The sequence below is a fragment of the Nansenia antarctica genome, assembly GCF_963989245.1.
Source record: "Nansenia antarctica genome assembly, chromosome: 6".
Classification (NCBI taxonomy): Eukaryota; Metazoa; Chordata; class Actinopteri; order Argentiniformes; family Microstomatidae; genus Nansenia; species Nansenia antarctica.
In genome coordinates this window covers 19,909,894-19,937,393 of record NC_137676.1, presented here as the reverse complement: position 1 = coordinate 19,937,393, position 27,500 = coordinate 19,909,894, and the positions used below count along the sequence as shown (strand labels likewise).

General features: G+C 45.6%; 1 protein-coding gene across 1 annotated transcript in view; it reads right to left on the bottom strand.

The window, feature by feature from the left end:
* Positions 1-27,500, bottom strand: part of sorbs2a (sorbin and SH3 domain containing 2a) — a gene marked incomplete at both ends in the record, with an annotated part of 103,884 nt that overhangs the window by 36,575 nt on the left and 39,809 nt on the right. Inside the window, 6 exons of the mRNA XM_080534286.1 lie at positions 7,865-7,979; positions 8,190-8,406; positions 12,337-12,387; positions 19,446-19,512; positions 23,081-23,208; positions 26,268-26,385. Of these exons, the coding sequence (XP_080390412.1) occupies positions 7,865-7,979; positions 8,190-8,406; positions 12,337-12,387; positions 19,446-19,512; positions 23,081-23,208; positions 26,268-26,385 (696 nt within the window). The remainder of the gene's footprint in view (positions 1-7,864; positions 7,980-8,189; positions 8,407-12,336; positions 12,388-19,445; positions 19,513-23,080; positions 23,209-26,267; positions 26,386-27,500) is intronic.

Sequence of the window (27,500 nt, the reverse complement as noted above, 5' to 3'; positions counted from 1 at the left end):
TCCCTTTAAATCTTGAATTTAACTCATTTTCTCGGCTGTGTTGTTCGAGTGCGGCTCACATGCCTGTAATTACTCCGCATAACCAGTAGGTAATGTGCGTACGTAGAGCTACGATCGTTTCCACGGTCAAATCGACTCACGTTGAAATTTTATAAATCACTACGTTGACGTGGTTTTCTACGTACGACACGGGTAAGACCAAATTTGATCCAAAGTACTTTCTATTAATGAGGGCCCAGTAGTCTAAAAGAGTCAGTCTAAAAGACACCAAACCAGAGTTGGTGAGATTTGGACAACACTGCTGTACTGCCAGTAGGGGGCGGCGAAGCCCGTATACAATGAGTCCCACACGATACTTCTTCATTTGGGCACTATCTTGCCAGACTGAAGACCTTAACACTAGAACAGCCGTGCCTTTTTCACCCACGAAAATAGCCGCCCCTCTTTACAATGCTCAAGCTGCTATTTACACACAACGACCACTAGTTGGCTGCTTGTAAATTAACCTGCCTCCTACACAGAAAAGGGCAAAATAGCTTTATATTAGCTTATCCTGATGTGATTTTGAAAATGTAAGGATACTGGGTGGTAGAACTGGGTGGTAGAACGCACATATCAACACCTCCTGCCGCTCCATCCTCGACTCGATAGCCCCACTTACCCTGAAAAAGCCCAAGCCCAGGGTCTCAGCTTGGCTCAACGACACCATCAGAGCTCAGAGAAGAGCGTGGAGACAGGCGGAACGCAGGTGGAAAAAGGACAGGCTGACCATCTCACTCGAGATTTTGAGGGAAAAGCAGAGGACCTATCAGAAGGTGGTAAAGACTGAAAGGGCCAAGTACTTTGCCACTCTCATCTCCAACAACTCACACAACCCCAGAGTGTTATTCAGGACAATCAACACCGTTGTTCACCCCCCCCCTACCGTCATCCAGGATCCATCCCCGGCTAAGTGCGAGGAATTCTTATCCTTTTTTTCTGACAAAGTCACCAACATCAGAAAAAACATCCCGCACTCCACCAAGGACTTAGCCGTCACACTGGGATGTGCATCCACTTTCTCCAGCTTCTGTCCTTTCACTCTACCAGCCCTCTCCAAGATGGCCGCTGCACTGAAGCCGGCCTCATCGTCTCTGGACCCCATCCCTACCCCCCTTCTCAAAGAGGTGTTCGACACGATAGGGCCACACATCCTCTCTATAATCAACAGCTCGCTGGCCACTGGCATTGTTCCGCCCAGCCTCAAACAAGCTGTGGTCCAGCCTCTCCTCAAGAAACCTAACCTGGACCCCTCCAACCCCAGTAATTACAGACCTATTTCCAAGCTCCCAGTCGTGTCCAAGCTCCTGGAAAAGGCTGTCCTCAGCCAGCTGTGGCCCTACCTCCAACAGAACAACATCCTGGAAAAGTTTCAGTCTGGCTTCAGACCTGGCCATAGCACTGAGTCGGCACTTTTAAAGGTTTGGAACGACCTCCTCCTCATCGCAGACTCCAGGAAATGTGCTGCCCTGGTCCTCCTGGACCTCAGCGCAGCTTTTGACACCATAGACCACGCCATCCTCCTCGATCGCCTCCAGCAGGAGGTTGGCATCACCGACACCGCTTTGTCATGGTTCAAGTCCTACCTCAACAATAGAACCTACGCCGTCCACATAGCAGACTGCTCCTCCAGACAAGCCAACCTCACCTGTGGGGTCCCTCAGGGCTCCATCCTCGGTCCCATCTTGTTCTCCCTCTACATGCTCCCCCTATGTCTAATCCCTCAACGCTACAATATCTCATTCCACTGCTATGCGGACGACACCCAGCTCTACCTGTCAATCAACACTGACGACCCCGCCGATCTGAAGCGCCTGATGGACTGCCTCCGCGATGTGAAGGAGTGGATGGCCCAGAGCTTCCTACAGCTGAATGAGAGCAAGGGGGAAATCCTCCTCATCGGCAACACCACCGCCATCACTCAGCTCAGCACCAACATGGGAAGCCTGTCCACCCTTGTCAGACCACATGTCAAGAACCTCGGTGTCATCTTTGACTCTGAGCTTAACCTTGACCGACAAGTGAGCTCCGTCGTGAAGGCATGCCTATACCAACTACGCATCATAGCCAAGATCAAGTCCTTCCTCACCCCCAGCGACCTGAGGAGGGTCGTCCTCATGCTAATATCATCTAGGCTTGACTACTGCAACTCACTATATGCGGGACTTCCTGATAAGACCATCTACCGCCTGCAGCTAGTCCAAAATGCCGCTGCCAGGCTGGTGTCAGGCACCAAAATGAGGGACCACATCTCCCCTGTCCTCATCTCCCTTCACTGGCTCCCAGTGAAGAAGAGAGTGAAGTTCAAAATCTGCACCTTTGTTTTTAAAGCTCTCAACAGTCTCGCCCCACCTTACATCAAGGACCTCCTGGACCAGTCTACCTCCTCAAGGCCCAGACCCAGGCTCAGGTCCGACGCCCAACTCAGCCTGAGGGTCCCACGTACCAACCTCAAGAGGAAGGGTGACCGTGCCTTTGCAGTGATAGCACCGACCCTGTGGAACGCGCTCCCTTCTGCCATCAAGTTTGCCCCCACTCTGGACTCCTTTAGAGCCAAGTTAAAAACCCACCTCTTCCAAAATGACATTCCCTAAATCTACTCCCTATTTGTTGTGAATTGTATGCCTGAGTTTTACGTTTAAGTCGTCTGTGTCTGATTGCTCTCTGTGTTCCTTGTCTTTGTCTTTATCTGTTCCTTTACCCGGGCTGCGCCCCGGGCCGATGTAAAAGTTGGATGGGGGGCGCATTATAAATGAAATTAACATAACATTAACATAACATATCTAGGAAAAGTCATGAAAGGAGGCTCCTGACATTTTATAGAGTGCAAAGATAGAACATTATTTGGTACTCACTGGCTGTTCTAGTGTTAAACTGTAACTTTTACCCCCTTGGAGCAAAACACAGCATAGGAGAACAAAACTGTCTCCGTCCTGTTCTCCGCCACAGAGCTCAGTACACTGTTCTAGAACACCACCTACACAACAACATGAACCTGGGCTCACGCCTCTGTTACGTCTGTAGTTTTACGACAGTTTGGACTTTACTACAGTGCCGTGTTATGTTATGTGTTAGGACGACTTACGTTAGTTGAGTAACACGATGTTGAATAAATGGAGTACACGCTCCGACTTGAAGCTCTGAGTTCAGTCTCCGTTATTGAACATATCAGCCTCCTCACTCATCTTCTGTGGGTTTCACTGTGGACCCGGAGGCTCAAAGAAGATAGCGACTCAACACAGACACAGCACCTGCAATCACTCACGCCCTATCGGGAAGGGCAGCGCTTGAACACAGTTGCAGTAACAACCCTTTTATCGATATCTTTTTTATTAATTGTCTTATTATATTGTTAAATGTTTATCTATTTATTTTATCTATATATGTATATATTCTTGTCATTTAAAATGTTCTTACTATGCTCTTTTTCTGTATTTTCTAATGCTGTATGTAAAGCACTTTGAATTGCCCCTGTTGTATGAAATGTGCTGTAGAAATAAACTTGCCTTGCCTTGCCTTGGAAAAGAGTACACGGTTACGTTCTTCTCCCCTGTTTTGAGAAGCAGCTGAGGAGAAAGGACACAAGGAACCAATGAGAGGCTTTTGATATTTAGCCGTAGGGTGGAGCTGAGGAGTGGTTCACTGCCATGCTTTTGGCAGACTGACCTGCCCCCTTGTGCCTACTGGGAAATGTAGTTTATTAGCCGCTGGGGGAAGACTGCCCGCCCTGTGCTTCGGTTAGTCTGAGGGGGAGCGGTGAATCACACTCTTCATCACACACACACACACACACACACACACACACACACACACACACACACACACACACACACACACGGACACACGCATGCGTGCACAAACTGCACGTCCTAAATCTTGTGGTGCTAAATTCTAAAACTTGAGTCTTAAATGCTAAAATGTTGTATTTATTATTAATGAACTCTCACTGTGAAGAGATTTGAATTCAAGATGAAGAGACTTAGAGTAGAACCCAGGAAGAGGTCAGGAGGCTGGCTATGCCTTCTATCTATTCAGACAGGCTGATCAAATCAGGAGAAGGAGAGAGTAGAATAATACTAGACTGTGGGCAATTCCTGTGAAAATTGTGAAGTGTGCTTGCCCCCCCCCCCCCACCCGGGCCACTCCACTGCATCCCCCAGCGAAGACTGCGGTTCTCTAGAGCTAACTAGCGCGCTAACTAGCGCTAGCTAACTCATAGAGAGTTATGCGTGTGTGCGTTTTTCTATTGGAACTGTTTGTCTGTTTGCCCACTGTGAGTTCACTGGTTTTTGTGTGTTACGGGGGCTGAAACAAACGACTCAAAGTCCATAACTATTAATGGTAGGGTATATATATGTTGATATTTTCAGTGACAGTGAGAGTCCCTCAACGTTTCGCTGTAAAAATGGTGAATATACAATTGTAGCAATTTAGAAAATGTGTATTTTTTTTCCTAAAACTATGTTCTACACTCTGACAGTTTGAAATGCCACCATTCATCCCTATGGGAAATGTTGTCAGATTTTTGAAAAACCGTATGCCGTAACCTTCGAACAATAGCAACGAGAGTTGGAACGAGCCGCCCGTTTTGATACCTCTCATGTCTACCTAGTGATGCTATGACACCTCTCATGTCTACCTAGTGATGCTATGACACCTCTCATGTCTACCTAGTGATGCTATGACACCTCTCATGTCTACCTAGTGATGCTATGACACCTCTCATGTCTACCGAGTGATGCTATGACACCTCTCATGTCTACCTAGTGATGCTATGACACCTCTCATGTCTACCTAGTGATGCTTTGACACCTCTCATGTCTACCTAGTGATGCAATGACACCTCTCATGTCTACCTAGTGATGCTATGACACCTCTCATGTCTACCTAGTGATGCTATGACACCTCTCATGTCTACCTAGTGCCAAAACTGTGGGAGGAGTAGCCGGGGCAACTTTTGCTCAATAACACACACTACAATAACAATAGTGTTGCTTGCTACTGCAAGCACACTACATAATATATTCCAGTTTCATGACTCCTACTATGATTTAATTTATACAAAATCATATATGTGACCCGTTCTAATGCTTTGGTCCTCATATCAGGATCCGATGTAATGATCAGACTTTTCTTTCGAAAAATGTGAATACATTTCTGCATTCTTGAAAATCAACGACACATCGCTAGTCAACTAACACAGCTTGTTTTGTGAGCCTGTAGTCTTATAGTTAACTAGGTTGCAGTGTTTTGTCTTGACTAGCGAGTTTGTGTTGAGATTCTCAACAACATTGAAACGTAGTTTCTGTGTTTCAAAAGAAAAGTCAGAACATTTTGATTGGTTGCCGAAGCATTAGAACGTGTCACATATCTTCACCGTCAGTCAAAAGTCCATTACCTTTCTATAAATACATCTCCCTGGGTTGATGGGGCCCCGGGGGGTATGGAGGGTCATACCATTATGTAACAGCATTTCCTACTCAACACTAACAAGCACGCTAGCCAACAGCAGAGTCAACACCATAGGAGCTGAACACAGGAGGAAGTGGTCCCTAGACACTGCACTGCTCTATTTTCACGCTTGCTGACATTCACTTTTTTTTTACGGCGGGAACGCTACGCGTGTCTGCGTCAAAGAGTCAGGCCCGAACCCTATCTATGAACCCTCTCTATGAACCCTCTCTATGAACCCTGTCTATGAAGCCTCTCTATGAACCCTGTCTATGAACCCTCTCTATGAACCCTCTCTATGAACCCTGTCTATGAACCCTCTCTATGAACCCTCTCTATGAACCCTATCTATGAACCCTCTCTATGAACCCTGTCTATGAACCCTCTCTATGAACCCTGTCTATGAACCCTCTCTATGAACCCTGTCTATGAACCCTATCTATGAACCCTATCTATGAACCCTGTCTATGAACCCTATCTATGAACCCTATCTATGAACTCTCTCTATGAACCCTGTCTATGAACCCTGTCTATGAACCCTCTCTATGAACCCTATCTATGAACTCTCTCTATGAACCCTCTCTATGAAGCCTCTCTATGAACCCTCTCTATGAACCCTGTCTATGAACCCTATCTATGAACCCTGTCTATGAACCCTCTCTATGAACCCTGTCTATGAACCCTCTCTATGAAGCCTCTCTATGAACCCTGTCTATGAAGCCTCTCTATGAACCCTGTCTATGAACCCTGTCTATGAACCCTGTCTATGAACCCTGTCTATGAACCCTGTCTATGAAGCCTCTCTATGAACCCTGTCTATGAAGCCTCTCTATGAACCCTCTCTATGCCAAATAGAATGGTCCTGAGCCCGGCCCTAATCTGTTTTCCATCGGGGCCCGTCAGGCTTGCAGACCTATAGTACCTATAAAGTGATTATGGGTAATGTAGTTTTTTAATGGCTTTTCGGAGTGTGTGTGTGTATGTGGGGGCGGGGGCTAAATGGACTATGTATCCCAGTTCACATCTAGCATTCGCATTGCAACAGGTCCGTTTTTTAGAACGTTGCAGAGAAAAAAAACCTGTTCTTCTAAGAATCTGGACGTTCTTCTGAGAATCTGGACGTTCTTCTGAGAATCTGGACGTTCTTTTAAGAATCTGGACATTCTTCTAAGAATCTGGACGTTCTTAGAATCTGGATGTTCTTCTAAGAATCTGGACGTTCTTCTGAGAATCTAGACGTTCTTCTGAGAATCTGGATGTTCTTCTGAGAATCTGGATGTTCTTCTGAGAATCTGGATGGTCTTCTGAGATCTGACCAGTCAATTCGCCGGTCATGGCAGGGTCGTGGCAAGGTAATTCGGACAGCTGCAACTCGAGTTGCGTTGCGAATCCTAGATGTGAACTGGGCTTCATGGCCTTGGAATGTGACAATGTAGTAAGGTGTGAGAGTAGAAGAAGAGGACAGAGAAGAGCAGGACAGAGAAAGGAGAGAGAAGAGGAGAGAGAAGAGGAGAGAGAAGAGGAAGAGAGAGAAGAGGAGAGAGAAGAGGAGAGAGAAGAGGAGGACAGAGAAGAGGAGGAGAGAGAAGAGGAGAGAGAAGAGGAGAGAGAAGAGGAGAGAGAAGAGGAGAGAGAAGAGGAGAGAGAAGAGGAGAGAGGAGAGAGAAGAGGACAGAAAAGAGGAGGACAGAGAAGAGGAGAGAGAAGAGGAGGAGAGAGAAGAGGAGAGAGAAGAGGAAGAGAGAGAAGAGGAGGACAGAGAAGAGGAGGACAGAGAAGAGGAGAGAGAAGAGGAGAGAGAAGAGGAGAGAGAAGAGGAGAGGAAGAGAGAGAAGAGGAGAGAGAAGAGGAGGACAGAGAAGAGGAGGACAGAGAAGAGGAGAGAGAAGAGGAGAGAGAAGAGGAGAGAGAAGAGGAAGAGAGAGAAGAGGAGAGAGAAGAGGAGGACAGAGAAGAGGAGGACAGAGAAGAGGAGAGAGAAGAGGAGAGAGAAGAGGAGGAGAGAGAAGAGGAGAGAGAAGAGGAGAGAGAAGAGGAGGACAGAAAAGAGGAAGACAGAGAAGAGGAGAGAGAAGAGGAGGAGAGAGAAGAGGAGAGAGAAGAGGAGAGAGAAGAGGATGACAGAAAAGAGGAGGACAGAGAAGAGGAGAGAGAAGAGGAGAGAGAAGAGGAGGAGAGAGAAGAGGAGAGAGAAGAGGAGAGAGAAGAGGAGAGAAAAGAGGAGGAGAGAGAAGAGGAGGACAGAGGAGAGGAGGACAGGGAAGAGGAGAGAGGAGAGGAGGACAGGGAAGAGGAGGACAGAGAAGAGGAGGACAGAGGAGAGGAGGACAGGGAAGAGGAGAGAGGAGAGGAGAAGAGGAGTCAGAGTACTCACTGGCCTCTCCTGTTCCAGGATGGACGACTTCCCCGGCTCATACTCGAAGATGCTCCTGGGCTCCGCGCGGTACATCCTGGTGTCCACCTTGCTGTCCGAAGGGCCCCACTCATTTCTGGGTGGGGGGGGGGGGGGTTGGGGGGGCGGGAGAAGAGGAAGACGACAGACGACAGAAGAAGATGGAGTGAACAGGAGGAGGGGTTTCACCTTTGATAAAAAAAAGGCGGATTCACACAAGTACAACATCAAACCCCATGTTCTAGTTTCTGTTCCGGCTAGACCGGGGTGGGGGGGGCGGTTTTTGAGAGGGGGGGGGTAGTCTTACGCGTCATGCGGTTCTTTCTCCTGGTCTCGTGCCCGGAGCTGGAGGAGGGACGGCATGGGGGGCGGCGGGGGTGGCACGAGGGAGGGCGAGGGGTCTCGGAAGCCTCCGTCGACGTGGTCCGAGGCGGGGGGACTCCTGGCCATCGGGCGGTAGGTGTGGGTCCGTGGAGGAGGGTGAGCCATGGTGGGGTCGGCGTGGTGGGGGGGGCCGTAGGTGTCTGCGGAGGCAAATATGTTTCCCAGATAGGTTTGAGAATGTGGGAGAGACCGACCGCTTCAGATAGCGTCTGGGGAATGGCGTGGTGTTCCTGGGACGTCTTATAGTGATTTAGTGAAGTCCACTAGTCCACAACACTCTATCACCACAACACTCTACCAACACAACACTCTCCCTCTCTGTCTCTCTCTCTGTCTCTCTCTCTCTATCCCTCTTTCTCTCTCTGTCTCTCTCTCTTTCTCTGTCTGTCTCTCTCTCTGTCTCTCTATCCCTCTCTCTCTATATCAAAAAGACAAATTGTCGAATACGATGGGAACCTTGCTTTCAAACTACAAACATGAAGCTAAGAATCTCGGTGTGATTATAGATTATGACTTAAGCTTTGAGCCTCACATCAAATCTATCACTAAAAATGCTTTTTATCATCTACGGAATATTGCAAAAGTTAGACATTTTCTCCGGCAAGCTGATGCAGAAGTGTTAATGCATGCTTTTGTTATTACACGTTTGGACTATTGTAACAGTCTCCTTTCCGGTCTTCCGAAGAAAGCTATTGGCCAGCTGCAATTAGTCCAAAATGCAGCAGCGAGAGCTTTAACCAAAACAAGCAGACGAGCTCACATAAATCCTATTTTAGAAACTGTACACTGGCTTCCTGTTAAGTTCAGAATAGATTTCAAGATCCTTCTGCTTGTTTATAAAGCTCTCACTGGCATAGCACCAGAATATTTGAAAGACCTTTTGCTAGCATATCAGCCCAATAGAGCTCTCAGGTCTTCTGACGCTGGTTTTCTCTGTGTACCACATGTACAAAAGAAGATATTTGGTGAGGCTGCATTCTCATTTTATCCACCCAAATTGTGGAATGCACTGCCAGTTTACATTAGGGATGCAACCTCAGCAAATATGTTCAAGTCAAGACTTGAATGAATGAATGGACTTTATTGTCATTGCTACAGTACAGGTACCAAACAACGAAATTTAGGAGGGGTGGCTCCCCTGGTGTTAGGAAAGGGAAAAAAAAAACACTTTAAAAAAAAATCACAAGAAGGGAAGGAGCTGGTTTACATAAATAAAGGCTATGTACACAATCCACTGTACTATACTGTACAGATAGCTCAGCACTACACCTGATTTTTTCAGTCCAGCAGCTGCCATACAATCCGTCCAGACTGTCCAGGGCCCAGAACTTAGGTCTTTGCTGTGTTCAGGGCCTGGACGGCCCTGTGGTAGAAGCTGTTCTTCAGTCTGTTTGTCTTAGCGGCCAGGGTCCTGAACCGCCTTTTCGAGGGCAGCCTGGTAAAGTGTACGTACCCAGGGTGGGTCGGGTCCCTGGAGATCTTGGAGGCCTTCCTGAGACAGCGTGTGTTGTACAGCTCTTCCAGAGAGGGGAGGGGGGCGCCGGTGATCTTCTGTGCTGTTCTCACGACTCTCTGTAGCGCATTTCTCTCCGCTGTTGTGCAGCTGGAGAACCAGTTGCAGATGCCGTAGGTGAGGATGCTCTCCACTGCGCCGCGGTAGAAGGTCACCAGTATCTCCTGCTTGCTGTGTTCCTTCCTGAGGCATCTCAGGGTGTATAGCCGCTGTTGTGCCCTCTTGATGGTGCCTTTTGTGTTGTCCTTCCAGGTCAGGTCATCCCGCATGTGCGTCCCCAGGAATCGGATGGTTGAGACTCTCTCCACGCTCTCTCCGTCGATGAGCAGGGGCTGGATCTCAGACTTTTTCCTCCTGAAGTCTACGATGATTTCCTGGGTCTTTGACTTGTTCAGCAGCAGGTTGTTAACCTTGCACAGCTTGCTCAGTTGCTCTACCTCATCCCTGTACGCCGCCTCGTCCCCCCCCGAGATACATCCCACCACGGTGGTGTCGTCTGCAAACTTTACGATGGAGTTGCTGGGGTGGACGGGGGTGAAGTCGTAGGTGTAGAGGTTGTAGAGGATGGGGCTTAGCACGCAGCCCTGGGGGGACCCAGTGCTGAGTCTGAGGGCTGTGGAGGTGTGGGGGCCCACCCGCACCCTCTGGGGGCGGTCGGTCAGGAAGTCCTTGATCCACGCACATATAGAGTGTGATAGACCCAGGTCTAGTAGTTTGGTCACTAGCCTGTCTGGAAGGATGGTGTTGAAGGCGGAGCTGAAGTCCACGAAGAGAAGTCTCGCGTAGCTGTTTCCCCTCTCCAGGTGGGATAGAGTGGCGTGGAGAGTCGTCGCGATGGCGTCCTCTGTGGACCTGTGGGCTCTGTAGGCGAACTGGTATGGATCCAGGTTGGGCGGGAGGCGTGTGAGTATGTGGGCCCGGACTAGTTTCTCGAAGCACTTCATGATGATTGGTGTGAGTGCCACCGGGCGGTAGTCGTTTAGGCAGCTCACCGTGCTTTTCTTCGGGACTGGGATGATAGTTGAGGTTTTCAGGCAGGGTGGGACGGTGGCCTGGGACAGGGACTGGTTAAAGATGTTGGTGAAAACCCCGGCCAGCTGGTCGGCGCAGTCTCTCAGCACCCGTCCCAGGACGCCATCCGGCCCCGAGGCTTTCCTGGGGTCCACCGCCTTCAGTACGCGTCTCACTTCATGCTCTGTGAGGGTGAGGCTGCTGAGAGCTGGAGAGAGTGGTGTTTGTGTTGCGGTTACCTCCGTTCGCCCCTCGTCGAACCGGGCGTAGAAGGTGTTCAGCTTTCCCGCCAGCAGGGGGTCGTCCTCTGCGGCTGTGAGCCTGTTGGCTCTGAAGTTTGTCATCTGCTGAACCCCCTGCCACATCCGCCTGGAGTCGTTGCTCAGGAGGCATTCCTCAATCTTCTCTCTGTGGTCTGCCTTGGCCGCTTTGATTCCGCGCTTTAGGTTGGCCCTGGTGGAGCTGTACAGCGGTGTGCTCTTCCCTGCGAAGAAGGCGTTGTCCCTCTCGTTGATCAGTTTTTGGACCTTCCCAGTCATCCATGGCTTCGTGTTGGGGTAGACCCGGACCCGTTTGTCCACGGTGACTGAGTTGGTGCAGTTCACTATGAGGTTCAGAACCGACGACGTGTACTGTTCCAGGTCCTCATGCTCATATTCCTGCCATAGGGTGTCATTTAGGCAGATCTGCAGTGGAGCGGACCCTTCTGGCCAGGTTCTGACAGTCTTAGTGGTGATGGGAGCACTTTTCCCCATGGTAGTGTATGCAGGGATCAGGAGGATTGACACATGGTCAGACATGCCTAGATGAGCTAGCGCACTAGCCTTGTAAGCACGTTTGATGTTGGTGTATACCTTGTCCAGTGTTTTTTCTCCTCTTGTTGCACATTTCACATGCTGATAGAACTTGGGTAGTACTGCCTTCAGGTCGACATGATTGAAATCTCCTGCTATGATGTGAATAGCCTGTGGATCAGTGCTTTGTTGGCCACTGATGACGTCATATAGCCGCGCCAATGCTAGGCTGCCGTCCGCGCTAGGCGCTATGTACACACATGTTATGAACACCGCGTTGAACTCCCTCGGGAGGTATGTGGGTCGGCATTTAACAGTCAAGTATTCCAGGTCTGGGGAGCAGTGGCTACTTACAGTTTTCGTGTTTAAGCACCAGCTATCCTTCATCGATATTATGATCCCACTTAAAACCCATCTTTTTAATATTGCATTTAAGTTACAAAATAATTAAATTAAGATGATATAAGGATTAAAGCACTTTGAGCTGCAACGTTTGCAGGAAAAGTGCTATACAAATAAAGTTATTATTATTATTATTATTATTATTATTATCTCTCTATACCTCTCTCCCTCTCTCTCTATCTCTCTCTCTCTATCGTTCTCTCTCTCTCTCCATCTTTCTTTCTCTCTCTTACCCTCTATCCCCCTCTGTCTCTCTCTCACTCTCTCTCTCTATCTCTCTCTCTATTGTTCTCACTCACTCTCTCTCTCTCTCTCTCTGTCTCTCTCTCTCTCGTTCCTGGTCGTCTTACCGTTGTTGATGACAGCGTAGGTTGCGTTGTAGGTGTCAGCGTAGTCGTCATCTAGAAACACACAGGAAGGATGAGTAGAGTGTAGGACACACACACACACACACACACACACACACACATATACCCCTTGTTCTACCTTTTCCGTGTGTGACTTTCACCCTCTCTACTCTCACACACACACACACACACATTTCAACGCTGCAGATATATTCTGCCTGTCTCAGGGAAAGCACCAATGATGGAAGGCTCTGGAGGCTGTCAGCCAATCAGCGCAAGGGACACTGGAGCTCGCTGGTTACAGTAAAATAGGCTGTATTTCTCTACAGCATGTGTGTGTGTGTGTGTGTGTGTGTGTGTGTGTGTCTGTCTGTCTGGTTGTGTCTGTGTGTGTGTGTATGTGTGTGTCTGTGTGTCTGTGTGTGAGTGTGTGTCTGTGTGTCTGTGTGTGAGGGTGTGTGTGTGTGTGTATGTATGTATGTCTGGTTGTGTGTGTGTGTGTGTGTGTGTGTATGTATGTCTGGTTGTGTGTGTGTGTGTGTGTGTGTCTGTGTGTGTGTGTGTGTGTGTGTGTGTGTGTGTGTGTGTGTGTGTGTGTGTGTGTGTGGAGACGGTGTTACTTGTACCCGTGAGTCTTGTCCTGTTGTATGTGAAAGACATTGTCCATGTCTGTTTGTGAATGCATCCCATCTGTGCCTTCAGTATTTTTGTCCCTGTATACTTGTTTCTATGTGGACATAAATAAATGATTAAAATATGTCTGGTTGTGTGTGTGTGTGTGTGTGTGTGTGTGTGTGTGTGTGTGTGTGTGTGTGTGTGTGGGGGCCGTGCAGATGAAGCAAGGCTCCAGTAGTATGACTGTGTGATTTAAGCCCACGCAGACTGTTCCCAGGCTCCCCCTCTCTCTCTCTCTCTCTCTCTCCCTCTCTCTCTCTCTCCCTCTCTCCCTCTCTCTCTCTCTTTCCATCTCTATCTCTGTCTCTCACTCTCTTTGTCTCTCTCTGTCTCTCTCTTTCTCTCTGTCTCTCTCTCTCTCTGTCTCTCTCTCTCTGTCTCTCTCTCTCTCTGTCTCTCTCTCTCTCTCTGTCTCTCTCTGTCTCTCTATCCCTATCTCTCTCTCTCTCTCTGTCTCTCTATCCCTCTCTCTCTCTGTCTCTCTCACACACACACACACACACACACGCACACCCATTCATACATCCACCCACGTGTGGCTAATCTGTCTCTCTATCCCTCTCTCTCTCTCTGTCTCTCTCTCTCTCTCTCTGTCTCTCTCTCTCCCTCTCTCTCCCTCTCTCTCTCTCTCTCTCTCTCTCTCTCTCTTTCTCTCTCTCTCTCTCACACACACACACACACACACACACACCCAAACACCCACCCATCCATCCACCCACGTGTGGCTAGTCACCCCAGATGGAAGACCAATCTCCCCCTCCTCCCACAAAGGTCTTCCCTGCGTGGGCCAGGCCTCCTCTCAGCTCTCAGCTCCCTGGACCGGAGACGCTCTGACCGCTCTTGTGTGTTTTTCTTTGTTGCTTTATTGAATATGTACGGAGCCCCTCTGGGGTCACATGGTAGAAAACAAATATTTGATGTCTGAATCCGTTCCCTCGATTTAGTAAATCTGTTCCCTCGGTTTAGTAATTTGTTCCCTCAGTTTAGTAATTCGTTCCCTCGGTTTAGTAATTCGTTCCCTCGGTTTAGTACTTCGTTAGGGTTAGGGTTAGGGTTAGGGTTAGGCCCTACGAGCCAGAACGATCCCAAGGATTCTAACCCTAACCCTAACCCTAATCCTTGCGATCGTTCTGGCTCGTAGGGCCTAACCCTAACCCTAACCCTAACGAATTACTAAACCGAGGGAACGAATTACTAAACAGAGGGAACGGATTACTAAACCGAGGGAACGGATTCACACATCAAATAATATTTTTCTACCATGTGACCCCAGGGGGGCTCCGTAAATATGAATATGTGCTTTATTGAATATGTGCTTCATTGAATATGTGCTTCATTGAATATGTGCTTTATTGAATATGTGCTTTATTGAGTATGCGCTTTATTGAGTATGTGCTTTATTGAATATGTGCTTTATTGAATATGTGCTTTATTGAATATGTGCTTTATTGAATATGTGATTTATTGAATATGTGTGGAACTGAGGGGTATAGGAATGTGTAAATATTATAATTCCAAACTAATTGTGGGTTTGTGAATGAGTGGGGTAGTGGTGTCGCGCTAGGCTAAGGGGTGTAGGACAATAATAATAATAATAATAATAATAATAATAATAATAATAATAATAATAATAATCAGAATAATCAGAATAATCAGAATAATCAGAATAATCAGAATAACAACAACAATAATAATAATAATAATAATAATAATAATAATAATAATAATAATAATAATTATAGTAATAATAATAATAATAACTTTTTATTTGTATAGCACTTTTCCTGCAAACGTTGCAGCTCAAAGTGCTCCAATCATTATATAATCATAATTAAATGATTTAGTCATTTGAAGGCAATATTAAAAAGATGGATTTTTTAGTCTTGACTTGAACATATGTGACAGGATTTGATTAATAGGTCCCCATCTCGGCAATTGTGAAACCTCACAATCGAGCCAAACAAGTCTTGTTGTGAAAAAATGTGTTTTCCGGTTTTTGGCATAGGACGACAAACGAAGCGATGAAGAACCCACTCGATGTCATATCCAACAGTTTTACATTAACTAAATACCTACATTTAGTTAGCAAAGTCGGGTGGGGGGTATTATTCCGATTAGAGTGGCAGTGTGTGTAGCCACGCCCACCCCAGCTCGATGTAAGGAGCCACGCTGTGCGTCTGGACCTGTTGACAAATTTACAAGATGGAGCTGAAGCTGAAGCTCTCGCTAATGCTATTAACAGAATTTCAAAAGCAGGCAGAAATATCGACAGTGGGCAATTAATGAACTCCTTCATACTGGACTATACATAACGGGAACTCCGAACTCCGAATCTGACGATGACAGATGACAACGGAATTTCAGACATTGATCTCCACATCAGTTCACTTTCATGGGACAGTCGTCTGCACAGACCTTCTGCTGTGTTCTTGGGTAAGTTTGAGTGAGTAACATGTGTTGTTTACTAGGATTTTGTGTTGTTTACTTAGGATAGTCAAACAGTTATTTGTTGTTTTGTGAGTAAGGTAGATAGCCCCGTTGTTAGCATCAGTTATCAGACCACTGAAACTGCTCACCACAATTATGCCACCCCTCTGCAAAACTAATGAGATGGTGGGAGGAAGAAATACGTTGTCAAAGATAAAACATAATGAATAAATACATTTGTTGGAGACCTACTAAACATGCAACATAGTGTAATATGTTTCATGCACCATTTTAGTGTGTTTGTGTGTACCAGCTAGCCAAACAAGTGTTAGCTTGTTAGCTAGCTAGCTAGCTTTGTTAGAGATATAATAGATTATAGAAAAAGTTAATGCTTTTGTAATGAACGCTAATGTTGTCTAATGTAATCCTTATATCAAAAATAAGGATTAATTCATTGATATGTAGATTTGCTGTAGAATAATACTGTGGATTGAAATTATTTCACTAGCCTACTCCTTACAGTAAAACAATAGTACACTGAGAGTCTATGGAAAACCTACACTAGCAGTGTGTCCACACCTCTGACCTGACATCTTTGTTACAGAATGACGAGGTGAGAGGTTCTGAGAGATGACACCTTGATGAGTCACCAGCACTTCAGGTATTTGTCATTGTCATTGTATAAGCAATTCTATTTTATGAACATAGTAGTATTTTGTAAAAGTGGTGTGTTGGTAACAGTGGGCAATCATTTTAAATGTACTGTCTTCTTTTTTTATTAGGCTACAGTTTTGATGCCCGGATGGGAAGGAACTACACCAAGTCCCACTAGATGCTTTATGGACTATAATGATAAATGCATACACACGGACACAACATTATACATTTTTACCATTCTATTATTGTATTGCTCAATTGTATCTCCCCACGGCTGTCAGAACGGCAGAGTCACTACCCATCTTCCGTCGTAGACTGAAGACCCTTCTCTTCAGGTTACACCTTAACTGCTCCTCCTGAGACATCTTCTGCCCCTCACCACTACGTCTCGTAAAGACACCCGCTTTCCCCTCTACTGTGTCCCTAAGAACTTCTATTGCCCCCCTTGTACTGTTTCTCTGTTTCTCCAGTGTAAAAAAACAACAAAAAACTAGGTTTTAGAAGAAGGTGATAGGAGAAGGTTTTTCCTTCTATCAATGGCCCACGGGCCTGAGCTGGATTACTCTTCCTGCTACGAATGGTGGACTGATGATTCTCATGCTTAGTATTCAAATGTATTGATTGTAAGTTGCTTTGGAATAAGGTGTCTGCTAAATGCCAAAAATGTAAATGTAAATGTTGTATCTTGCCTAATTTTTTCCATTGCCATGAATTTTACTCTCTTGTACTTGTAATGGGACGTAATACACTTGTGGCACACATGGCAATAAAATGATGATGAATCATGAATCATGAATTATCATTATTATTATTATTTAGCTATTTAAATGTGTCAGCCCTGCAATTTTGCTTCCTGAGGGTTAGCTGACAACCCCACTGACAGATGACAGGTAGGTAATGACAGGTACTGTAGTGTAATGGGGGAGTGGTTGTCTTGAGGGTGTGATTAGGGTGGAGTTAACCAGCTATTGTTCCCACCCATTACCTCTGTGAAAAAGTCTCTGAAGACTTGGAAGCAGTGGCGGATACAGAAAGTGGCTGATGGGTAGGCCTGGAAAAATCTGGGTAGGCCTGAGTGAAACTCATCACCGCACGTTTTAGACCTATGTATGAGCAGCCAGATGGATGGAACACAACCGGGCTCGCGATCATAGGCGCCGATTTATGTTTCTGCCCGTGGGTGCTCGAAACATTTGGGTACGACCAACACGCATGCACACACACGCACACACACGCACACGCACGCACGCACACACGCAAAATATTCGCAGGGACTGGAGGAGATCACTATGCAGACCATGAAACGATCGGAAAATAAATAAAGTACCTGTCTACCCAGAGAATGCAACGGACAGCCAAACAAGTTATTATAATACACACACGCAAGGCATTCAAGCGCACGCAATAGTCAATGAATTAACCAATAACCATCAACTATGGAGGACCAAGTCTGACAGAATTAACAATAAATATATAGGTACATAAATGAATGTATGAACAAATAAATGAACGAATACACACTAGGATCCTCTGTGATATTCCTTGAGCAGACAATTCCGCAGTTTCCACAAAGCCTACTGCTCGTTCTTTAATTACCCCTCCATGAATGAATCAAATACAGACAGCAACTAGCTCGCGCTTGGATAGATCTTTATACTCATCCGCAAATATGGCATAATATGTGGATTGCTCATGCAGTTCAGACTTTATCTTTCGAATTAGCAGTGAGGCTGCAGCCTCAAGCAGCTCATCCTGAATGTGATGGCTTAGGAGCGTGGCATTTCTAGGCAGTTCCTTCAGTCTATTTTCAATTTCTGGATCATATTTTGACATGAACTTGAATAGCTCCAAGAAATTACCTTTATTGAGCGCCTCTTCCGTTTCTCTGTGACCTCTAAGTGGAATTTCCAACTTGGCACACAACATAGCAATGTCTAACACAACTTTAACGTGTTGCCGGTTTCGCTCTATGAATGAAACGGCATCACCGTGCATTTGATTTAACACTGTCCCACGGCTTTGGGGTCCATGGCTTTGCCTGTACCCATCCAACTTGGTGAGGGCAACAGCATGCGGCTTGCTAGACTCGTGTTTGTCACAGGCCTGCCGGAGACGTTTCCAATTTTTGTATCCATCTCTTATAAAAGTGAACTCTGTGACTCGCCTCTGGGAAATGTCGACACACTTTACAAAAAATAGCGTCTCTTTCTTTACTATATTCCATCCACTTGAACTTCTCGTACCAATTTCTACTGAAGGAGCGCGATTTCCCATCTATTACAGTGGTAGGGAATGTTACCAGCTTTGGTTGAGTGGCTGGTTCCTCCATGGCTGACAGATCCGACGGTGTAGTCCTACCAGTTAGCTCTTCACAAGCCGGTGGCAATGACGGTCGCAAGACAAAACTATTCACATTACAGTTAGTTAGTGAAAATTAAACTTAATTTTTTTTTTATTATTATTATTATTATTTATTATGTATTTGTATGAATCTGACTGGGTGGGCCAGCTGTCAATCTGGGCGGGCCTAGGCCCACCCAGGCCCACCCATAGATCCGCGCCTGCTTGGAAGGCTGGATATCTCAGTACAGTGGTTCAGGGGGTATCACCATTAAACTATCCATGACTTCTTCAACTTGTTTCAGATTTCAATGTATGACACATCATTTTAAAGCTTACAATCTACCCTTTCATAATCTGGAAAAAATAGAAAAAAGATTTTGCCCTAGTTGTTAACCATGCCCTGTCACTGTGCTGAGGTTTAACTGCTCCTCCTGAGACATCTTCTGACCCTCACCACTACGTCTCCTAAAGACACCCGCTTTCCCCTCCACTGTGTCCCTAAGAACTTCTATTGCCCCCCTTGTACTGTTTCTCAGTTTCTCCAGTAATAAAAAAAAATAAAAAAAATAAAAATGTTAAAACTTAAAAAAAAGTTTTAGTAGAAGGCGATAATAGGGAGAAGGTTTTTCCTTCTATCAGTGGCCCCGGGCCCGAGCTAGAGTACTCTTCCTGCAACGAATGGTGGACTGCTGATTCACATGCTTAGTATTCAAATGTATTGATTGTAAGTCGCTTTGGAATAAGGCGTCTGCTAAATGCCAAAAATGTAAATGTAAAGGTTGCATCCCTAATGTAAACTGGCAGTGCATTCCACAATTTGGGAGCATAAAAAGAGAATTCAGCCTCACCAAATCTCTTCTTTTGTACATAGTAGGATGTGTAATAATAGTGTATTACAGTATATTTCAAAAGTAATTGTGGCTGGGAGGTGTGTGGGGGCCTGTTCGAGAAATCTTTGCCACCCCTCTGTCATCTCATTTAAAACATCCTAGAACCACTACTGCTCTTACCTGCTTTATGAACCATGTGGATCTGCTTGAACATGGTCTTGTACCAGTCCTTAGGCCGGTCCACAGTCTGTCGACACAGAGGAACAACAAGCACACAGTCAATACAAGACAAGTCTCCTGTCAATCAAACCATGGATACCATGTACCCTAGCTAGTTGTTGACTGTACGTTCATAATACAAGCGTTTTAGTGTCACACACACACACAGACACACACACACACACGTGTGAGTGTGTGCATGCGTGAGTGTGCATGCATGTGTGTGTCACCACAAAGTGCCAATCTCACCCACCAACGCCATGGTTACCGTCGAGAGGGGCGGGAAAAATGTTCTCGATGTGTCCACAACACAGCATCTGTGTCTTTCTTTCTTTCTTTCATTCATTCTCTCTCTCTCTCTCCCTACCTCCCACCCTTCTCTCTCTCTCTCTCTCTCTCTCTCTCTCTCTCTCTCTCTCTCTCTCTCTCCCTATTTCCCACCCTTCTATCTCTCTCTCTCTCTCTCTCCCTATTTCCCACCCTTCTATCTCTCTCTCTCTCCCTCTCCCTACTTCCCACCCTTCTCTCTCTCTCTCTTTAAAGTCTTTTGGGGTGTTTATCAGTGGGAAGTACGTATGTATCAAATTCAAACTCCTCCTCCTCCTCACATACAAAGCCCTCCATAGCCTGGCCCCCCCTTACCTGACTGACCTCTTTCTCCCCCATCGCCCCACCCGTACCCTCCCATCCTCATCCACTGTTCCCCTCACTGTCCCACCCTCCAAACTCAAAGCCTTTGGAGACTGTGCTTTGAGATAGTGAGATAGTTCTGATTTGTACCATATTAGCATAGCTCCCCGAGTCTCTTCCTGTTTGATCCCAGTTAGCTTGATGGATGGTACCACAAGCTCTCTATAATAATAATAATAATAATAATAATAATAATAATAATAATAATAATAATAATAATAATAATAATAATAATAATAATAATAATAATGATAATAATAATAATAATAATAATAACTTTATATGTATAGCGCTTTTCCTGCAAACGTTGCAGGTCAAAGTGCTTTAATCATTATATAATCTTAATTAAATTATTTAGTCATTTAAAGGCAATATTAAAAATATGGGTTTTTAGGGTTGAACATATTTGCTGGGGTTGCATCCCTAATGTAAACTGGCAGTGCATTCCACAATTTGGGTGGATGAAAAGAGAATGCAGCCTCACCAAATCTCTTCTTTTGTACATGTGGTACACAGAGAAAACCAGCGTCAGAAGACCTGAGAGCTCTATTGGGCTGATATGCTAGCAAAAGGTCTTTCAAATATTCTGGTGCTATGCCAGTGAGAGCTTTATAAACAAGCAGAAGGATCTTGAAATCTATTCTGAACTTAACAGGAAGCCAGTGTAGAGTTTCTAAAATAGGAGTTATATGAGCTCGTCTGGTGGTTTTGGTTAAAACTCTCGCTGCTGCATTTTGGACTAATTGCAGCTGGCCAATAGCTTTCTTCGGAAGACCGGAAAGGAGACTGTTACAATAGTCCAAACGTGTAATAACAAAAGCATGCATTAACACTTCTGCATCAGCTTTCCGGAGAAAATGTCTAACTTTTGCAATATTCCGTAGATGATAGAAAGCATTTCTAGTGATAGATTTGATGTGAGGCTCAAAGCTTAAGTCAGAATGTATAATCACACCTAGATTCTTAGCTTCATGTTTGCAGTTTGAAAGCAAGGTTCCCATCGTATTCGACAATTTGTCTTTTTGTGGTTTTTGTCCAATGACAAGAATCTCAGTTTTGTCCTGATTTAGTTGTAGAAAATGTTTGGACATCCAAAGTGTTATATCTCGGAGACAATTCTCCAGCAAGCTGAGTGCATGTGAATTATCAGGCAATACTGATATGTACAGCTGAGTATCATCAGCATAACTATGAAAATGTACACCATGTTTTCTGATGATTCCACCTAATGGGATCATGTACAGGGAGAAGAGCAAGGGACCAAGAATAGACCCCTGAGGGACCCCACATGTGATGTCAACATTATCAGAAACAGAGTCTCCCAGGACAACAGAGAAATGCCTACCAGCTAGATAAGATTTAAACCACTCTAATACAAGTCCTGAGATCCTTAGAGACTGGCACAGTTTTCTAAACGATGTATTAGAATAGTGTGATCTACTGTATCAAAAGCAGCACTCAAATCTAACAGGACAAGAACTGATACACACACTATGATAAGTCTGAGATTGTTTACAACATTTACTAATGCAGTCTCAGTACTGTGGTTAGAACGAAAACCTGATTGAAAAAGGATTTTACTTAGAAATGAAAGGTTAGATATTGGTCTGAAATTTCAGAGAACAGAATTATCTTGCTTTCCTTTCTTAAGTAGTGGTTTTATAATGGCAGATTTTAGGGGAGTGGGAAAGATGCCAGTTGATAGAGAGCAGTTCACAATTTCTAATACATTGTCAGTTAAACAGTCAAAATCACTTTTAAAGAACCATGTTGGGATTGGATCAAGTGAGCATGTTGAGGATTTCATTTGTGAAACAACTGTTTTTAAAGTATGGGGGTTGACAAGCTCAAATGTATCCATGACAGCAATAGGCATACTTAATTCATCTGGGAGTACCAAATTAGATTTTGAATTAACTAATGATATTTCTGATCTTATAATGGAAATCTTTTCTTGAAAGAATGTAGCAAATTCATTACATCATTTTCAACAGGCAACCACTGAAGGGTTAATCAGACGATCAATGGTAGAAAAAAGCACTTGGGGGTTACCTTTGTTTTCAGAAATTATATCAGAGAAATAGGTTTGTCTAGCCAACTTCATTGCCCTATTATATGTAAAGATCTGGTTTTTAAAAATGTCAAGGTGTATATGTAGTTTAGACTTTCTCCATTTGCGCTCTGCTTTACGGCTGGTTTTTCAATTGGCAGAGTTCTTAATTTGTTCATGGTGCTTTGCGTTTCATGGTGCTTAGATTTTTTTCTGGAGCTTTAATATCAAGGGTAGTTCTAAATTTGTTGTTGAAGCTCTCTACTAACTTATCTATCGAGAGTATTTCGCAAGGTGAAGAGAGTGAATTTATAAGGCTCATGAACTTTTCATTTGCCAATGAATTTAAACATCGCTTTTTGACAATGCGGTCCACATTCTTCTGTTTCATATTTAGCGTTACCTTAAAGAAAATACAGTAATGATCTGATACAGCAATGTCTAGAACAGAGGACACAGAAATATTCAATCCTTTTGAAATAACTCGATCTAGTGTGTGGCCTTTGTTATGAGTAGGCTCTGTATGCTGAGTAAAATCTAGGGAAGATAATAGATTAATAAAATCTCTAGATTTGGATTCATTATCTATATGAAAATTAAAATCACCAACCAATAGAGACCTATCACAGGCGTTCGTATCTGTGTGTATGTGTGTGTATGTGTGTGTGTGTATGTGTGTGTATGTGTGCGTGTATGGGTGTGTGTGTGAGTGTGTGTGCAGGCGTCTGTATGTGTATGTGTATGTGTGTGTATGTGTGCGTGTGTATGTGTGTGTGTGTGTGTGTGTGTGTGTGTGTGTGTGTGTGCAGGCATGTGTGTGTGTGTGTGTGTGTGTGTGTGTAGCCCCCCTCCTCACCGTGCGGATGGCGATGGGGAGGCCCGAGGGGTCCAGGGGTCCGATGCCCTCGTAATGGGGTGCCTTGACCACCGTCACCCTCCTCTCCTCCTCAGAGAAGCGGGCCAGGGGCACGGTCTCACTCCCCTCTGTAGGAGCAGAGAGGGCAGGGGGGAGGGGGGCGTGAGTGGAGGTGCAACCACCAATTCCCTCAAGCAATGAAAACAGTTCTAGTGCAGGTAATAAAGCAGACGGTAAGGTATGAGATTAAAGAAAAGTGTGAACGTGGTCAAAATAATGTTTTTCCAAACTAACCTGTTTCTATCGACCCAGGTGCTACTAATGGACCTATCACTAAGCCACGCCCACTTTGAAAACTCAGACAAACAAACAACACTTCACTGACTGACTGACCGACCGTGACTGAAGTTGAGTTGGCAAATTTCTGATTTACCACAGCAAGTAATAGACATGTTTTTTTTAAAGATTATTATATATATATAAATATTTTGTCTAGAAGCTTTTCACCATCAGATACTAGCGAGTTGTTTGTCTGAGTTTTCTGCCTGTCGTGACTTTTGCTGTGATATGATTGGACAATTTCTATTTTGGGGCGTGGCTTAGCGATAGGTCCATTGTCTACCTAAATACACCTGGGCCTATGCTATCACCTCACCACGTGACAATCTGCTACGAATAAAACATTCATAATTCTATAACCAAAAATAGAAAAACAAAACATTATTCATAACATAAATAACCCAAAACATAAATAAACATTAATAATGAAATATAAATATAACTCAAAACATTAAACACAAATCATCCAAAATAAAAGCCCAAGTAAAAATGGCCATAACATGTAGGAGAGACTCACTCCTCTCTGTAGGGGCAGAGAGGGCAGGGGGGAGAGGGTGAGTGTGTGTGAGTGAGGAGAGAGGGAGGGGTCAATGTGTGTGTGTGTGTGTGTGTGTGTGTGTGTGTGTGTGTGTGTGTGTAGGAAGAGAGAGGGAAGAGAGAGGGGAGGGGTGAGTGTGGGTAGGAGTGCAGCGGGGAAGGGGGGGATTGCAGATTTGCTTTAGGATCTGTTCTCAAGGCGCCGGTTCAGAACAGAAACACAAAAAACAAACCAGCTGATCTATTGGATCCAGTGGCGTACCGCAAAATCCCGAGGCCCCCCCGCAAGGTGGCGGCGGGGGCCCTTTCGCAACGGAGGTTAAAAAAAACGAGCGAGTCCGATGCGTTATTGACGTTGCGAAATTTCGCAATACACTCTACATTCTAAATGCTTGACTTAGCAAAAGGTACAAACAAGTGAGAGCAATAGCCTATAACTAAAACCAAATGGTAGACTACATCAGTAGAATGTATTATAAGTAGAAAAGTACAAGCTTTTTTTTCTTTTAACAAAGTGTGGTGTGCACAGCAGTGCGATATCTGTAAACATACAATCTGTAGACTCTCCGCTAAGGGTTGCCAGATGGGATTGAGAATTTCCAACCTAACCAATCTAAAAACTTCTAAATCCACCAAAAACCAGCCCATCTGGCAACCCTGTCTCCGCTGCATCAGAGTCTACTTGTTGCGCAAAATTGGCCAGGGTTTGTCAAATCATTTGTTGGACATCTCGTTTCTTAAGTCCTGGTATATTGTGGCATTTCTTTACTGTTTGCCATCTGGTCTAGGAATACCCAGGGAGACGCAGACAGCAGAAGTAGAATAGAATAGTAGAATAGAAAAAGAAACAGCTATATATAGTCTAACCATGCTGAATTATGTACCTGTATGATGCACTGACAGTCTGTGACTGTGAACCTGGCCGGACCCTGCCCTTCTGCCTGAGTTTGAGTATGATGCTGCCCAAATAAATGTTATTGTTTAGTGCTGTACGCTTTCGTGGTATTATATTGTGTGAATTATCATCTGTATGTTGTTTTTCTTTCACTCGACTAACCGCTGAGATAATACTTGAGACATGTACTTCCGTAAACATTATTATTATTATTTTTACAATATCGGACCGACAGTCCCACATATAGCGGCTATAATGTCCGAATAGAGAATCTACCACCACCTAAAGAATGCTTATTGTACTTGTATCCATGTTGAGAGTGAATGACACAGGGACAGACAATCAGGCAGCATGGTGCACCGAAGCGAACTGACGCTGAACCCCTCATATAGGGCTTTTACACCGGCAAAGAACCGTGCCGGTTCGCGTTTGGGAACCTCCGAACGTTGGCGGTGTCTGGCGAACGAGCCCGCGTTGGTACACTGGTATAAACGCGGGCTCGTTCGCCAGACAGCGCCAACGTTCGGAGGTTTCCGAACGCGAACGGCCAGGTCAGCCTGCACCATGCCAGCTGCAGTAACACTGGCCTCCACAGTGGTGCTGCTAGCAACAGGTGCATCAACGACGTTTGTCCCTGATCCCACGTTTGTCCCGCATCCCTACCCGTGTTAGTCTCAGAAGCTGCATTGGGTAAAAGAAAAGATGACATTTTTCGAAGTTTCGCTGAATTTTGTTCCTTTTTATAGGAAAGTTCCCGTTTTTGTGCACCGCTGAGGTATTTTCGCTTGCTCATTTTCGTGTGACGTCAAAGTCATGTTGCATTGGATACGGCTAACTATGTATATATTTTTTAAATATAGGCCTACATATTAAAATTAAGGTTGACACAATGAAGGGCCACTTATTTTCTTTGTTTTAATTTTTTTTAAAGTTTGTATCCAATGTTAGGGGGCCCCCTAGTGGCTGGCCCCCCCCCCCGCGGTGCGTCGCTTACGGGCCCGTCCGCTACGCCACTGAGTGGATCTCCGAGCGGAGCATCTTTTATTTTTTTGCCATACGACCGCGGTCGAGTTGTGCAGCGCGAAGGATATTCCTGCTTCCGCCTATGATCCGTCTCCAGTTGGGTTTTTTCTGCGATCGATTGCTTCTGTCTAGCCTCTAATGGCTATGGATACATCATTATTCTCTAACGAGACAAGTGCATTAAAACGCCTATTGTCTGTCGCTATGGAGATGGACTAAATCACCATGACAACGGTGGGTTCGTTAATCGGAACGTGAACAAGAAGAAGCCAGTGTGTGTGTGTGTGGGGGGGGGGGGCTTTCAAAGAGAGTGATTGGTTAATGGACCTGAGCGTATGTAGTGATTGAGTGTATGGCTTTTCTCCCTCCACTCGGCACAACACACACACTCACCTGCACTCCTGCTCAGCATGTGTATCCCCGGGCTGAGGCAGGTGGGGAGGGGGGGGTAGGCTTGGGGGGAGATGGGCCTCGGAGGGAGACCCCCGCTCCCGTTCATAGTCAACTGACCCTGAGAGAGAGAGAGAGAGAGACAGAGAGAGAGAGAGACAGAGAGAGAGAGAGACAGAGAGAGACAGAAAGATAGAGAGAGAGAGGGAGAGAGAGAGGGAGAGAGAGAGACAGAGAGAGAGAGAGAGAGAGACAGTGAGACAGAGAGAGAGAGACAGAGAGACAGAGAGAGAGAAAGACAGAGAGAGAGACAGAGAGAGACAGAAAGATAGACAGAGTGAGAGAGGGAGAGAGAGAGGGAGAGAGAGAGAGAAAGAGAGAGACACACAATGACTAAATCAGTTATGCAAATCAAAGAATCGGTGATAAGAAAGTACAAAATCAAACGGTAATATCAATCAGCTCTAGAAATGTGTTTCTCTTATGAGGAGTTTCTGTAGCTGTGAACTCATGCTGCTTCAGGGGAGACAGGGAGAGAACAACCAGGTTAGTGTGGGAGAGAAACACACACACACACACACACACACACATACAAACAGTTGAGTCAGTGAACACACACACACACAGTCAAGGTTCACACCGAATAGGTTATCTGAACTGGAGGTCAACCGATAAACAAGACTTGTTACAAACACACATTTGGTTATTGGTTAGAGACAAAACAGTTAAGTTGAACATACCAGGACAGATCCGTTTGGAAAACCACAAATCTGTCCCGACCGCAACGTTCAAACATTCACGGCAGGACTTCAAACATTCGCGTCGCAAAGAAGCCGGGCGTGCGACAGTTACAGTCCCAAAGCCGACAGAGAAGACAGAGGTGTTCCTCAAGGCGGTTAATGAGACGTTAGACAGATCCTTCACGGTGGGGGGGGGGGGGGGGGGGGGTGGGAGGGGGTCAGTGGAGGCAGAAATCGGAGGACTGGGCGACAATACAGCGTTCCACGCCTTTCCTCCTTCCCATCCTGTAGCGATTACAAGGAGCCCTCTCCTCTCCGCCTGTCTACCTCCACCGCCCAGACCGCCCTGACAGAGAACAGCTGTTAGGGTCGTCAAGACAACGGTGTTTGGGTGAGTAGATTAGTGTGTGTGGGGGGGGGGGGGGGGTCCAGGGCTGTTCTGGTGCGGGTGAGAGCAGAGTTTGGAGCGGAGGTGGGTGGGAAGGGGGAGGGAGGG